General features: G+C 35.0%; 2 protein-coding genes across 9 annotated transcripts in view; one reads left to right on the plus strand and one right to left on the minus strand.

Annotated features, from left to right (window-relative positions):
- Nucleotides 1-335: 335 nt before the first annotated feature.
- RPS6KB1 (ribosomal protein S6 kinase B1) overlaps nucleotides 336-14,642 on the minus strand; it is a 47,075-nt gene continuing 32,768 nt past the window's right edge. For both annotated transcript variants that reach the window (XM_074320399.2, XM_088802109.1), the window contains exon 15: nucleotides 336-993. In XM_074320399.2, coding sequence (XP_074176500.2) covers nucleotides 336-993 — 658 coding nt within the window. The remainder of the gene's footprint in view (nucleotides 994-14,642) is intronic.
- On the plus strand, nucleotides 417-11,117 carry RNFT1 (ring finger protein, transmembrane 1). 7 transcript variants are annotated; one of them, XM_019736365.2, is made up of 10 exons: nucleotides 483-551; nucleotides 871-964; nucleotides 1,941-2,394; nucleotides 2,579-2,655; nucleotides 3,764-3,864; nucleotides 4,757-4,910; nucleotides 5,548-5,706; nucleotides 6,409-6,474; nucleotides 9,528-9,629; nucleotides 10,255-11,117. In XM_019736365.2, exons 3-10 carry the CDS (start codon nucleotides 1,995-1,997, stop codon nucleotides 10,387-10,389), a joined length of 1,194 nt encoding a protein of 397 aa, XP_019591924.1. In that variant the 5' UTR covers nucleotides 483-551; nucleotides 871-964; nucleotides 1,941-1,994; the 3' UTR covers nucleotides 10,390-11,117. The 7 variants fall into 7 exon arrangements, with proteins under 7 accessions (XP_019591922.1, XP_088658237.1, XP_019591924.1 ...); XM_088802110.1 differs by having other exon boundaries at nucleotides 519-657; XM_019736363.2 differs by lacking the exon at nucleotides 871-964 and having other exon boundaries at nucleotides 417-551.

The following is a 14,642-nucleotide window of genomic DNA, read 5'->3' on the forward strand; positions in this document are numbered from 1 at the left end:
CCGCCCGGCCCCACTTTTCCAGAGACGCGCAGAAACCCTTGCCAACGTGGCTCCTCCAACTCGGGTCACGGGAAGCGACCGCGAAGCGAGGCCGGGGAGATCCGGAGCCTCTAGAGGGGAGGTGCCCGGGACCCGTGCCCTGAATCCTGAGGAACGAGCCGGGGGCGGGACTAGGACAGTTCCCGACATCAGGCTCCTCCTTTGAGGGCAGGTTCTCGAAGTCAAAACATTTTTAACTTCAAAATGTCCAGACCGCTGAGACGTGTGGTGGATTACACATATAGACGCACATACGTGTCGGCGGTTTTGCTTACTGCTGACCTGTGCAGGCCGTCTCAGGCGCAGCCCACACCTCCCCACAGCCAATCCCCCCACGCGGTCTCGCGCCCCTCGGGCACCCACATCGCAGCCTGTCCCTCAACGCGTCGCGCAGGGGCGGACACGCGCGCGTGAGGACGTCCGGGGAGCGCGCGCGTCGCCGCCGCCGCCACCACCACCACCAGCACCAGCACCAGCACCACCATCGCCTCCGAGCTGGGCCGGAACTGCAGGTAGTGTGTTTTAGAGGTGATGGCCCTGACTGAGGGCCGAGAGGCCGCGTTTCCCGCTCCTTGTGCAATCACTGCCGCCGGCTCCGTCTGTTCATCGTCATGAGAGGTCAGGCCAGGGGGGCGCGGGCGGTGGCCGCCGAATGGGCTCTGGGGAGAATAACTGAAGCACTCGAAGCCCGAACGTGGGTGGAAAATTCTGTCCTGGGGATTCCGGAAGTGTTTTCGTTTACTTTTCTTCCTTCCTTTTTTCTTCCCCTTATTGCTCGTGCAGGCAGGAAAGTGCGAGGGTTCTATGTTTTGTTTTGTTTTGTTTTGATAGAAAAGACAGTTGCGCCCAACCTCGGTTTTCAGAGGTTTAACGAAGTAAGTAGTACCCGTGGCATCCGAGCATCGGTGAAAGCTTTTGGTGAAAGGTACTAAAAACCAAACCGCCGTACTGTAACTGAAAAAAAAAATAAAAAAAAATTCAAACCTAGAAATGAACTAGAATGACACAGAACTTCCCCTGACATTAACCCTAGCTTCCTCCTACAGAAAAGGCAGGCTGGGATAAGGCTCTGCGTTTTGTGAGCTGGGATTCCAACTATCGACGCCTGCCCACACTGGTCATTTAGGGATCCTTCCCTGCCAGTGTCCTCTTTCCTGCAACACACATGCACACACACCCACACACCCACCACGGTAGCATTTTTATTGGGCATACTGTATAACTATCCTTATTCAAACCAAAGAGGCACCTAGCAATTACGTGGTGACTCCCCAAGTCTCCCTATTAAAAGTATTTGGGTAATACTTTTTTTTTTGGGGGGGGGGGAGGTAATACTCTTGGTATTGATCACTGGAAGCCTTTTTAGTAACTTTGGGAAAGCTATTTCAGCATAAAACGAAATTTATAGGTCACCTAAGTGAAATGTTTATTAGTTCTCCATGATGATACTGAATAAGACATTAAGATTTAATTATTTTCCTAGCCTTTCCAAGCATTAAAACACATGATTCTTATGAAATGTAGAGATGAAACTGCTCCAGTTGGGCAGAGTGAATGTATTGAAGTATTCAAATGTGAATGAGTACTTGTACATTATTCCCATCTAATGGTCACCCATAGTTTGACTATTTTGCTGATTCCTTCTCTCATTAGAAAACTGGAGGCATTTGAAGCTCAACTCCTTTTGTAGAAGATGTTCCCTAAAGGATAGTTTGTGTAGGACAGCAGACCCTCTGCATTAAGTAAAGGAGGAGTCTAGTAACAACTGATATAGCCTGAACATAATTCATCTAGTATGATTATCAGCATCTCCTTTAGTGAATAAAAGATTGCTAGTGAGCAATATATTGCTTGTATTTAACTGTTCACATAGAATCTATTTTCTGCTCTTTGATTTTTAGGAGACAGAGCCCTGGAGCAAAGAAATCTGGATCACAAGAAATTATTCAAGGGTCATGCAAGCCAACTATAGCCAACTGCACAGTCCTCCAGGAGCTGCAGGCAGTGAAGATGCCTCAGCCTCCCAATGTGTCCATACAAGATTGACAGAAAGTTCTTGTCTTCATTCTGGAGATGTGCATATCCAGATAAACTCCATACCTAAAGAATGTGCTGAAAATCCAAGCTCCAGAAATATAAGGTCAGGGGTCCATAGCTGTACCCATGGATGTGTACATAGTCGCTCACGGATTCACTCCCACAACGAAGCAAGGCAGCCTGATGATACTGCCATGGAGTCTGGAGATCATAATAGTAGCTCCTTCTCAGAATTCCGATATCTCTTTAAGTGGCTGCAAAAAAGCCTTCCATATATTTTGATTCTGGGTGTCAAACTTGTTATGCAGCATATAACAGGTAGGTTATAATAAAATACTGAATTGTTTCATTGCTAAATTCAGTAAATTTTATTTTTTATTGGAAATCTAAACTATGTATTTCAGTTACTTATTTTCTGCTTTTAAGATTGTGTTTCCTTTAAATTCATTTCATTGTGTTGTTGTTTTTTTCTTTCAATTAATTGGAACTTATTTTCTAACAGGAATTTCTGTTGGAATTGGGCTGCTTACAACTTTTATGTATGCAAACAAAAGCATTGTAAATCAGGTTTTTCTAAGAGTAAGTATAACAAGCAACTAAAAATTACTAAATGTTTCTCTGTAGATTATATACTCATTTTTGAGAGAAATAGGAATTAAGAGTTTTCTTTGGCAAATTTAAATATATTGTAACATCCATGATACATTGTTATCTAAATGACCTGGAATAAATTATCTGTCCTAATGCTGAATTATTTCACCTTATTTTCATTGTATGTTGGGTTCCTGATAGAAAACGAAAAAAATAGGATTAAAAGGTTTAGAAAGCACTATTTGATCTGATTTGTCAAGCGCCTTCATGTTTTATTAGTTTAACTATAACAATATAATCATTAAAAACATTAGCTGTTTTAGTTGCACTGTAAAATTTAAAAGTTAAACAAAAGGTATATTGAGTAAATGGATATTGAGGTTTTTATCTCTCATAGTTAAAGAAAATTAAGGACAAGAAGTTTTTCCATAACTTATGAGTCCTATTCATATAAATTATTGGGAAAAGTAGAATTAGTTTATAAAATTTCACCTTCAAGCAACTTTAAAGAGCAGTATCTGTGTAAAGCATCATGCATTCTGACCTGGAAATTTGTAGTTAGAAGCTATCAAACCATAAAAATTTAATTCAGAGTTTAAAACTATTATAGTAAAACTTTTAATGAAATTAGTAATTAAAACTTTATTTTAAAAAACAAATCATATTAAATTCTTATGGAATGTCTGAGAATTTAAAAAGTATACTTATAAATCCTGATAACTTAAATGCATTTTTAAAAATTCTGTTTTGTCAGGCAAAAATAGGGAACTGCAGAAGTAAAGTTTACATTCGGGTGGGTCCTTTACGTCAGCTTGTAGATTTGGCTTTTTTGAAACATAGGTAATGTTTTTATACAATGAAGAAACATGTATTTTAAAATTTGTTTAAAAATGAGTTCTATTTTGTTCACTAAAGATATATAAAATAGTGTGGTGATGTACAATTTGACAGATATTCTATTATTTTTAATAAGATTAGTCATCTTAAAACATTCTAAGCTAATAAACTAGTCATTAAAGTACAATATTTAGTTTAATGATATTTAAAATTCTGGCATAATTCAAAGTAACAAATCGTAAAATTGTTTATTTTTCAGGAAAGGTGCTCAAAGATTCAGTGTGCTTGGTTACTGGTATTCTTAGCAGGATCTTCTGTTCTTTTATATTACACCTTTCATTCTCAGTCACTTTATTACAGGTAATTAGAGGTCCAAGTACACAATCACATTTTTTATGCAATCATGTATTCCATAGCACTTTGCATATATCTTACTTGTGTATATTTATTGTTAGAGTTCAATTTTTACCTATCCATCTCCTTCCAAGATTGTAAGCTCTGAGTGACTTATTCAGATTTGTATACCCAGTGCTTTGGCTCATAGCAGGTGCTCAATAAATATTTCTGACACTTAAATTTTTAATTACATAAATTAGTAGTTATTAAGTACTTTTAGGTTGTTGTTGGTAGTCTTTGTTTTTTGATTTTTATTATTTTTTGACAAATAAAAATATATACTTCAAAGTTGTACCACATGATGTTTTGATATAGGTATACATTGTGTGGTAAGAACACTTGATCTTTGTTTCTGGAAGTAAGGATAAGACTTGCTACAGGACAGTAGTTGATAAGTTTCCATGTTAGATAGAAGTGTTCTTAATTTTTGGCTTTAATCAGATAATTTTAAGTCTTGGTTTCAGTAGAGTTGGAGAGATATGGACAATCTGTGATACAGTTTGTAGGTGGAGCCAGTACCACTCAGATTGGATTGGGAGTTGGTTGAGAAAATGGCAGATATCTAAAATTAGTGAATTTTTCAGATTATAGGCTAAAAAAGGTATCAACCATGACAAGCTAGGAAGACTGTCCTTTTTTCTATTCTATGGAGGAAAGATTTGAAATTAAAACATTTTAAAAGTCTCTTTAAAATAAGCAAAATGATCTTCCATTTTGTTTATGTGAACTCTTAACATTTTCCAAATTCATACATTTACACATCAAATTAAAATATTCAGTAGCAAATTAAAAACCCCTATGAATTCTTTATTATTGTATGTTGTTCTGGTAAGTTTTGATGTTTTTCTCTTGGTAGCTTAATTTTTTTAAATCCTGCTTTGGACCATTCAAGCTTCTGGGAAGTACTTTGGATTGTTGGAATTACAGACTTCATTCTGAAATTCCTCTTCATGGGCTTAAAATGCCTTATTTTATTGGTGCCTTCTTTCATCATGCCTTTTAAATCCAAGGTAAGAAACTAACATGTTTTATTGGAACGATGTTAACAAACCACGTTAATTCTATTTAGTCTTCATTTAAATAATTCCTTCATTTATAATTTTTCACTTTGCTAAATAACCTAATTTTAATTATCTATGTTATCTCAGACTGGCAACCATTTCCTCAGACTTGAACCTAAATATTAATCTATTCCAATAAAATCAGAATTATATTTGCTTCAGAATCACCTAAAAATCAGTCCCCACATCATACGTGGAAAAGTATTATTTAGATTTGAACTTCTGCTCTCCTTCAGGGCATTATCAATTCATAATTGATAACTGTATGCTATTATTCAGTGTTTTTACCATATTCAATAAAAACTAATACAAATTTTTCTAATCAGTAAAAACATACATAAGTTTTACTTGTATACATAAAACATTTTCACTGTCATTCTTTAAAAATTATTCGAAAACAAACCACTCAGTGATTATGTGAGAACCAGGTTGAGGTTGTGTCTTAACAACTGTCATGGAGATGAATTTTATAGGTATCTGTGATTGTGCCATATTCTCATGATGTTCAGTCCAATATGAAGTGTTTGTGATATGTATATAAGAAGCTTGGGTAGCTTAATTTGTTATATTTTTCCTCCCTTTTTAGGGTTACTGGTATATGCTTTTAGAAGAATTATGTCAGTATTACCGAACTTTTGTTCCCATACCAGTTTGGTTTCGTTACCTTATAAGCTATGGGGACTTTGGTAATGTAACTAGATGGAGTCTTGGGATATTGCTGGCTTTACTCTACCTCATACTAAAAGTAGGTAACATTATAAATCTTGTCATTGCATAATGACTCATACAATGATTACAGAGTTTACATACTACTTTTCTCTTTAACTTTTAGTTTATCGTCATATCACTAGTTTGAAGTAATAGTAGGTTCTGTATCTACTTAGAAATGGAGAAGTGGAAATACATATCTTTACCTTAATCCAGTGGTTCTCAAATTTTCTTGGCAGAGTGGACTTCCACATATAGCATGGATTTTCTAAACCAGGGGGACAGGGTGAATAGAACATACCCATCTGCAACAGTAGCATCTGTCATACACATAATTCTCAAACTAGTGGGGTATCTTATCCTGTTTCCTCTATGCCTGCTTCCCTGAACTTAATTACTTTATGAAACTTTAAAATCTAATTATGTTAAAAACATGTGAACCAGGTAGAATTGCCTTGTCTGTTACATAGTTAACTTTCTATTTGTCTTGACCAAATTGTAATTCTGGGTATTCATACATACTTTTTTTGGTTAAGAGTGGCTGAAATCTATAAATTGAGTAAAATATTCCATAATTGGATTTTAAATATATTTAGATTGAAATGATTAGCTGTGCTATGCAATGAGCATTAATTTAATATCTGTATTTGATATTATGGGACTTAAGCTTTGATCTCTGGGGTTAGCAGATAAAGCTCTTTGAATTAATGAATTACCTCTTATTTATTTCCTCTTTTAGCTTTTGGACTTTTTTGGACATCTAAGAACTTTCAGACGGGTTTTGCAAATGTTTTTTATACGACCCGTAAGTATTTTTTAATCTGTTAAGAGGAAACACTTTTAACCTTTTTTTCTTCATTATAAGAATTTAACTCAGCAGTTTTACTAGTGTGGATTTCATAATTACATTTTGTGGGGTTTTTTTTCCTAGTACTTTGGCACTTGGGGCTATGAGAATGATTTAGGAGTTTTATCTGTGATCAATTTCTTGACCTACACATTAACAGCCACCTGATAGTTAATGCAGTGCTTATGTATTTGAATGTGCCTCTTACCCCTTAAAATCACTTGACAGTCTTAAGGTTTTATAAACATTCCCTTAAAAATCTTGTCATGAACTTTTGTTCTTCCTTTTTTAATCCACAGATGGTGGCTTTGTGTAGTTACATTAACTCCTTATTCAGCTTCTATGAAAGCACTTCCACTGTAATTCATTGTGTATATGGAAAAGTTCATTACCAAAATAATGACCCTTGAAATTTTCTTACTGGAAAAATTTCCCCACCAATGCTCAATTCTGTGTTCACAATTAAGTTCACAGCATGGAATTTAACAATAAATTGAGACTCCAATGTCAATTATAAACTTACGTTATTCTACTGATGTTACAAATTGCAGAGAAAGGATGTCATAGGCTCATTTGCTATTTACCGTATCTTTCCGTGTATAATGTGCTCCCACGTATAATGCGCGCACCCACGTTTTTGGCCCCAACTTTCAGGGAAAAAATCTTTAGTTTTAATTTTTTAATTCAAATGTTTATTTGTTTACATTTAGGTACTTGTTTTTTTGTATTATAAAGGAATTGTAGCACTTATTTTTTAACATGTTATGGTACAAGAAATTTTATGTAACAAATAATTACAAAACACAAGGACACAAGGTACAAGAAATTTTATGTACCATTAACAAATGTATGATATTTATGCATCCTATAAGGCCAAGAACTCGTTGTCGCTTACAAGTTCGTCATAAGTTAACAATACCTAGTATCATATTCCAGGGTATTATTTTGCATATGGATATCATTATTGATTTCTAGAGTTACACTTTTAACTCATACGCATAAATAAAAGAATTAAAAACATTTATATAGATATGGAGTTAGTACTGCCCATGTATAATGCGCATCCTTATTTTTCCCTCACAAATTTGGGCAAAAAAGTGCACATTACACACGGCAAAATACGGTAGTAGCCTCAAAGGTTCTCAGTACTTAGATATGGTCACCAGATTTCAGAGTTTGAGCCTCAGTTTTGCAGTCAATTCATTACTTGAACAATTATTTGGTTGGGACTCGGGATCTGATTTAAAAGAATGCCAATCTAGTCAAGTATGTTGGGGAGAAAAAAGCATTATATCTACAAAGTAGACCACACTAACTGGCCAAGGCACCCTTTCCCTAAAATAAAGTTAGTAATGTAGTAACAAGTTTTGCTACATACTATTCAGAGTTGTTTATTTAGACAAGACACAATATAATTGAGAGTTCAGCTTTGATCAAGTTTATTCATTATGTATCAGCCATTTTACCATAATTTAGTAAGGCTTATGTTGCAATAGTTTGATATTCCTTCTCTGTGAGGCACAGAGAAACAATCAGTCATTGATACTCTGATTTATCCCTGAGTCACTCATGTTACTTAACTTTGCCAGGGAAATGGCAATCGCCACCAAGATAAACCTTCAGTTGAAGGGAGTCTGCAAAATGCCAGTCAAGAGTGCTATTTTAAAAGCTTGTCAGCACAACTATTTGCAGTATACTCTGCTAAATGAGAGTTTACTGAAGGGGAATTGGAACTAAGGTCATCATCCATCTGTAACTTGAAAAAATCTTAGTTTTTAAAATTTTTATCCTTTTTGAGTGTGTTTGATTTTGTTAACCCTCAATATTTAGTACAATTTCATACAAGTTAGGTCATAGCTTCAGGTTCTTGAATCAAGTCATGCCTTGCTCTCATTACCATGTTCTCACTTCTCTTCAGCCACCTTTTCCCAGTCATTTCTACAGAAAGCTGATCTCATTTGTAATATTTTGTCACATCTAGTAAGTAACTAAATTCTGCTGAATTGTGAGGAAGTTATTAAGATCTTGAAGAAATCAGAAACATTTTTAACACCTTAGAAGAAAAGGAAATTCAAAGAATTGTATTGTTCAGCCAGTTAATTTTGACAGTATCTCTACCTAAGTGACATTTTGCAATTACAGTTTTTATAAAATTTTATTCTTTCCTGAACTAAATGCTCTTTTGTGATAACTGATAATTAAAATTATTTTTAGACTTAGTGGCAGGACTTTGTTTGGTGGTCCCCACACCTTCACATTGAATTCACCTGCAGAGCTTTCAAAAATTACAGATTCCTGTTGTCACATCCCAGTATGTCTGGACCTATTGAATCAATCTCCAGCATGGAGCACAGAAATCTATTTTTAAAGCAATATCTCCACGAGTTATATTCAGTCAGCCAAGCTCTGGATTGACTTTTTTGAACCACTGCCATAAATAAGTGGGCTCAATTTGGCAATACAGGGTCACCTGATACATTAATATAGACTTAATTATAGTTCAGATTACTTAATCTCTTAAGCCAGTATTGAATCAGTGAATTTAGAGCACTGTCATTTTTGGGGAATCCAGTGAATCTAAAAATCTTTCAAGATTCTATTATGTATTAATGAGTTCACTTTGATTCAGTCCATCAAGACGTGGTTCTGCATACATAGTTGAGCTTTGAAATGTTTGTATCCTTTGGGAGAGTTTTCAAATGCCTACCGTGTTTCCCCAAAAAGAAGACCTACCTGGACCATCAGATCTAATGCGTCTTTTGGAGCAAAAATTAATATACGACCCGGTCTTATTTCACTATAAGACCAGATATAATTAATGTAATATAATATAATACCAGGTCTTACATTAATTTTTGCTCCAAAAGATGCATTAGAGCTGATGGTCCGGCTAGGTCTTCTTTTCGGGGAAACAGGGTAGTTCCAGAGAGATTTGAGAAATACAGCATCACCTCCATACTGGAAGAACAGGAAAGAAATTTGTAGATAAACAAAACTTCTTATCTTCACAGAGTTACGGAGTGACTGCCAGCAAGAGACAGTGTTCAGATGTGGATGATATTTGTTCAATATGTCAAGCTGAATTTCAAAAGCCAATTCTTCTCATCTGTCAGGTAATTATATTTTTGAGCAACTTAAATACAACACTTTTCTGTCATTTGCAAATCTCACCTATTATAAGGAAAAAAAAAAACCGACAGTGTTTAACAGAAAGTATTCAAGGCACATACTAGTAATTTGTGATTAGGGGTTTGGTAGATATGCTAAATCTTGCTCCTTATGTTCTAATGGTTTTCATGCAGAGAAGTGTTTATGAAGGGGAAAAATAATTCAAATGGCAAACTAGTTACCAATGTGATTGGAAAACAGGCTATTTTTAATAACTGGATACTAGTCTTTTAGAATATCAGCATTTGTTACTGAATTGTGTAAGGCCCTTTCCTATACTTTATGGCAGAGGATGAATCATTATACTTGATCTTCAAGTTATCACCTAGGGATAGCTTACGTTTGATTAAAAGTGATTAAATGGATAGTACATTCAAAAGAACTAGGCTCTGCCCCTAAGACCATTGCGTTCTTGAATGTCATCCTCTCTCATTTTCTCATTTGTAAAACGAAGGGATTAGTGCTCTCCAAAATCCCTTTCAGCTCTGAAGAGTATGATTGTTTACAAAGTGATGAATTTAAAATGAAAATGTTATCAAGAATAAAATGTAGTTCTTAATTCTCTTACAGCATATATTTTGTGAAGAGTGCATTACCTTATGGTTTAACAGAGAGAAAACATGTCCACTGTGCAGAACTGTGATTTCAGACCATATAAACAAATGGAAAGATGGAGCTACTTCATCACACCTTCAAATATATTAAGTTGTATAAACTATTAAGGCCACAAAACACTGATTGTATTTGGTTACAGTGAGTATTGATAAAGACATTAGAATGGATTTTCAGGGCTAGAAGAAAATGTTTCCAAATAGTTTTAGAATATTGTCATAAGACTTAAAATATTAAATGAAAGAACCCTATGTTTTAAAAAATATGTAAGTAATGTTCAACCTGATGCATATGAACATTTATTCTATCCTAATTATTTGACAGGTGATTGCAGTGTTAAATTGTGTGTTTTCTTGTTAATGTTACCAAAACAGCAATTGGATAACTAGAATGAGTAGATCTTAGAGGAACTCAGGTATTCTTTCCTGACAATGTTTCCAGACTAAAGAATATTTTTCATGTTTTAAGATACACATTATCTGAAAGTAGAATTTTCTTTAGCTTGACTTTTATAATTCCCATTCTAAAAATTCTTAAAATTTTCATAAAATTTGTATTTTTAAATGAAAGTTCTAAATGCTATATTTTACCTATAACAATCAGATTTTCTAAGTGAAGATTAACTGAGGATGATATATTTTAATACTGTGTTCTTCTCTGTAGTATTATTAGTAATCAGTGAGAATAGATGATTTAAATTCATTTTGTTTATGAACCTCATACATACAATCCTGCCATCAACTTTAATGTTCATGCTCTTGCTTCCTGTATAGTGCCATGTACTGTCTTGAAGTAACTATTAAAATAATTGATACAGATAATAACTGGCTTCACTGATGATTTGAATAGTGTAACAAGACAAACTCAAATCTTAGAAAATAATTCCCCTTACATAACTAGTCTTCTCCAGAAATTTTGAATCACCATTACTTAGGAGATTAAAGCATGCACCCAGAGGCAACCTAAAGCCTTAGTGTGGTTTGTTGGCCTCTGAGTATTTGTGCACTGTGGTGGGAAAGGGAATGAGGCACTTTCCCCTTGAAACCTCTAAGGGGGAACCAAGATCTATAACAGAAGTCTGAAGCGTTGCTTATATCTAAGTTTGGAGTACAGGGCCTCTACCCATTTTCTCTATTATCATCTATCAGTTTGTATACAAGGAAGACATAGTGGGAAGAAGTAGGAGGTAGAGGTAGAAAACAAACTTGTAGTGTTGATAAGACAAAGGCTAAACCAGCATATAGATTAGTAAGGAGAATGACCAACCAGCTACAGGTTAAGTCACTTTCATGCCTATATGGTCCCCAAATTGGAATTAGAATGTTAGAAAGCCTGTAACTTTTTTCCTCAGGTAAGTACTGCCAGGTTGTAAGTATACCTGTTTCTGTTCATTCAGTGATGATGTATTTAACTGTTATCTACTTGGAGAACCATTGCAAATATTGAAACAAGCTTATCTGGCCTTGTGTCACCTTCCTGACTTTGTGGTAAAGCTAATAGTTGTTATTTAGGTATACAGCAAGGGACAGGTGAGAAAGGCAATTTGGGACTCGAATTTGGGTATGAAAGACAGATGAACTGACTTCTTGTGAAAAACACAAGAACAGCATCTTACTACATGGGTTGTAATACCCACTTATTATATCTACTTACCCTATGGCTATAGGGTTAGCTTTGATTCTTAATATGATTTAATAACAAAGGAAGTCACTGGGGGATAGTGGTGTTTTTTGGGTTTTTTTAAATGAACAAGGAAGCAGTTCATATATAAATTTAATGCGGGAAAATGTAATAGAAGAGCCATGCCATCCAATAACAATGCTGATGAACTGGAAACATTACTTCTATTCCTTCACCTCAAAAACAGGAACAGGGGCTCAAAAACCCATTTATTCTCTGTATATCACACCTGAAAGACTGTTTCATCAGCACTAAGAGTTGCTACTATGTTTTATTAAAAAAAGTCAAGTCAATTTGAGAACTTCTATAGAGAAATCATCTTGGCAAGTGTGATAGAACTGCCTCATAAATAAGAAGTGGCCTATACAAAACTTTACCCATCTTACGCTAGACATGAGATGTCATCAAACAATACGGTGAGTGTTTAAATAAAATTATTACAGTAAAAGACACATTGCCATTAATCTCCCTCAAAATATTCCCCCTTGTTTCAAACACTTATTCCATCGTTCTTGCCACTTTCCGAAGCAGTTCTCAAAGTCCTCTTTCATGAGTGTCTTCAGTTGCACTGTTATGGCTGCCTCAATGTCCTGAATCCTTTTGACTTTCAGGAAGAGCCAGACATCACATGGTGCCAGATCCAGTGAATAAGGTGAATGAGGACACACTGTAATGTTTTTGATAGAAATTGCCATACACCAGAAGCCATGTGTGACATGGAGCCTTTCCGTTGTGATCACAAAATACGGTGAATGCTGCTGAGTGCTATCCAACAGAAAGGCAGGGATCTTCAATATGGGAAGCAGCATGTTGAACCTTAGTATCTGTGTGACAAGTTTCAGCTTGTTTGGTACAGTCAGTCAGGTGTGATCTATGATTGAGAGGTGTGTTGTAAAGTGTGCCGTAAATCATCCTCCATCATGACAATGCTCTGTCACACATCACTTCTGGTATACGGCAATTTCTGTCAAATAAAAATATTAGTGTGTCCTCATCCACCTTATTCACCAGCTCTGGTACCGTACACCTTCTAGCTCTTCCCGAAAGTCAAAATGATTCAGGACATCAGCAACCACAACAGCGCAACTAAAGACTCATGAAAGAGGACTTCCAGAACTGCTTCAGAAAGTGGCAAGAACGATGGGATAAGTGCGTTTGAAGTGAGGGAGAGTAGTTTGAAAGGGGTTAATGGCAATGTGTCTTTTACTGTAATAATTTTACTTAAACATTAACCATATTTTTTTAATCACATCTCCTGTAGTGAGACATTACTTGAAAATCTGCATATAACTTTTGACTCTACAGTTGGCCCTTCACATCTGCAGATATGTATTTATTGAAAAAAATTCTGTGCATAAGTGGACAAATGCAGTTCAAACCTATTTTCTTCAAGGATCAACCGTAGTTTATTAAATATGAGAACCTGAACACAACTGGCATGTTAATGAAAAAAATTATTGAAACCATTTGTGCATCTGATAGTTATCTCTTCCTATCTAATAAAAAAAAATCACTTCTATGTTCATTCAAATTTGCATTTAATTTCTATTTACAGTCATTCAATCCGAAATCAAATACTTAATACAGTAAACTAAATACAAGATGAAAAGCAGAAAAGGTGTTACCCTCATAGCACTCCTAATAAGGCAGCTGAAGAATTTATTTACTCTGATAGACGCAAAGCCAACTTGGGATAGGAAAAAAATAATAAAGAGCAAACAAACACAATGAACCCATCTTTCAGATGTACTTCAGATAATCCACTGAGATAATACTTGTGTTGCATTGGTAAATTAAGAATCACACAAGAAAAGTTTTATATCAATCAGCAATAGATCATAGGTCATGGTGCGACAAATTCTTTTATGATTGCTTTGTCTGGCTTACTAGTGTCTGCTCCTATGAAAGAAGGTAAATGTTTGGACATTGATGTTTTTATTTAAGAAGTTACCCATTTTCAAAGCCTCAAAATCCATTCTTCATAAATTCAACATTTCTCATGGGAATAATCTTAGATCTAGCCCTTGTAAGCTAGGAACCATATGACTAGTAACCAAAATAGTTAAGTTCTATATTAAATATAAAATCCAAGGCTCAGTACATCAATACTATTGAAGATACATCTTGTTTATAATCATTTATTACTTAATGAATGTTGAATTTATGGAGCATAATACATGCATTCTTCCCCCCACCCCCATTATCTTCTATCTCAAAAAATAGTATGGAAAAAATCCTTGAAGGATTCAAACTAGTTAACACCATAAAGGGGAAAAAGAAATAACAATTTTCCTAAAAATCTGGTTCAAGTTCAATAATTAATACTTTACATTGTTAATCACAGCTGGTTTATAAATCCCAGTTTATTCTGTAATGCTACAAACCTTATAAAATCAAAATTAGTAAAACTTCAGTTCTCAGTGATTATATTTTAATTAAAAAAACAGCATGTATATAAAATAAAAAAATATCCTGTAATAGCTGATTTTAAAGAAAATAATCAAGTGATGAAAGAAAAGCACTTAATCTCTTTTATACACTTACCTGGAAGAAGCATAAAGAACCCTCTTAGGAACTCAAGACTAGTAATATTGACATCATATATTTTAAACTATGCTTGGATTTTTACAAATAAATATAGGGTAAGCCATATTGCATAGGTGTGT

The sequence above is a fragment of the Rhinolophus sinicus genome, chromosome 12 (genome assembly GCF_057876585.1).
Source record: "Rhinolophus sinicus isolate RSI-liver-muscle chromosome 12, RSI-T2T, whole genome shotgun sequence".
Classification (NCBI taxonomy): Eukaryota; Metazoa; Chordata; class Mammalia; order Chiroptera; family Rhinolophidae; genus Rhinolophus; species Rhinolophus sinicus.

Coding starts and splice junctions, on each gene's coding strand:
- RNFT1 (XM_019736363.2), top strand. CDS start 1,995: ATGCAAGCCAACTATAGCCAACTGCACAGTCCTCCAGGAGCTGCAGGC. Junction 4,911..5,547: donor TCATGCCTTTTAAATCCAAG/GTAAGAAACTAA, acceptor CTCCCTTTTTAG/GGTTACTGGTATATGCTTTT. Junction 6,475..9,527: donor AAATGTTTTTTATACGACCC/GTAAGTATTTTT, acceptor TTATCTTCACAG/AGTTACGGAGTGACTGCCAG.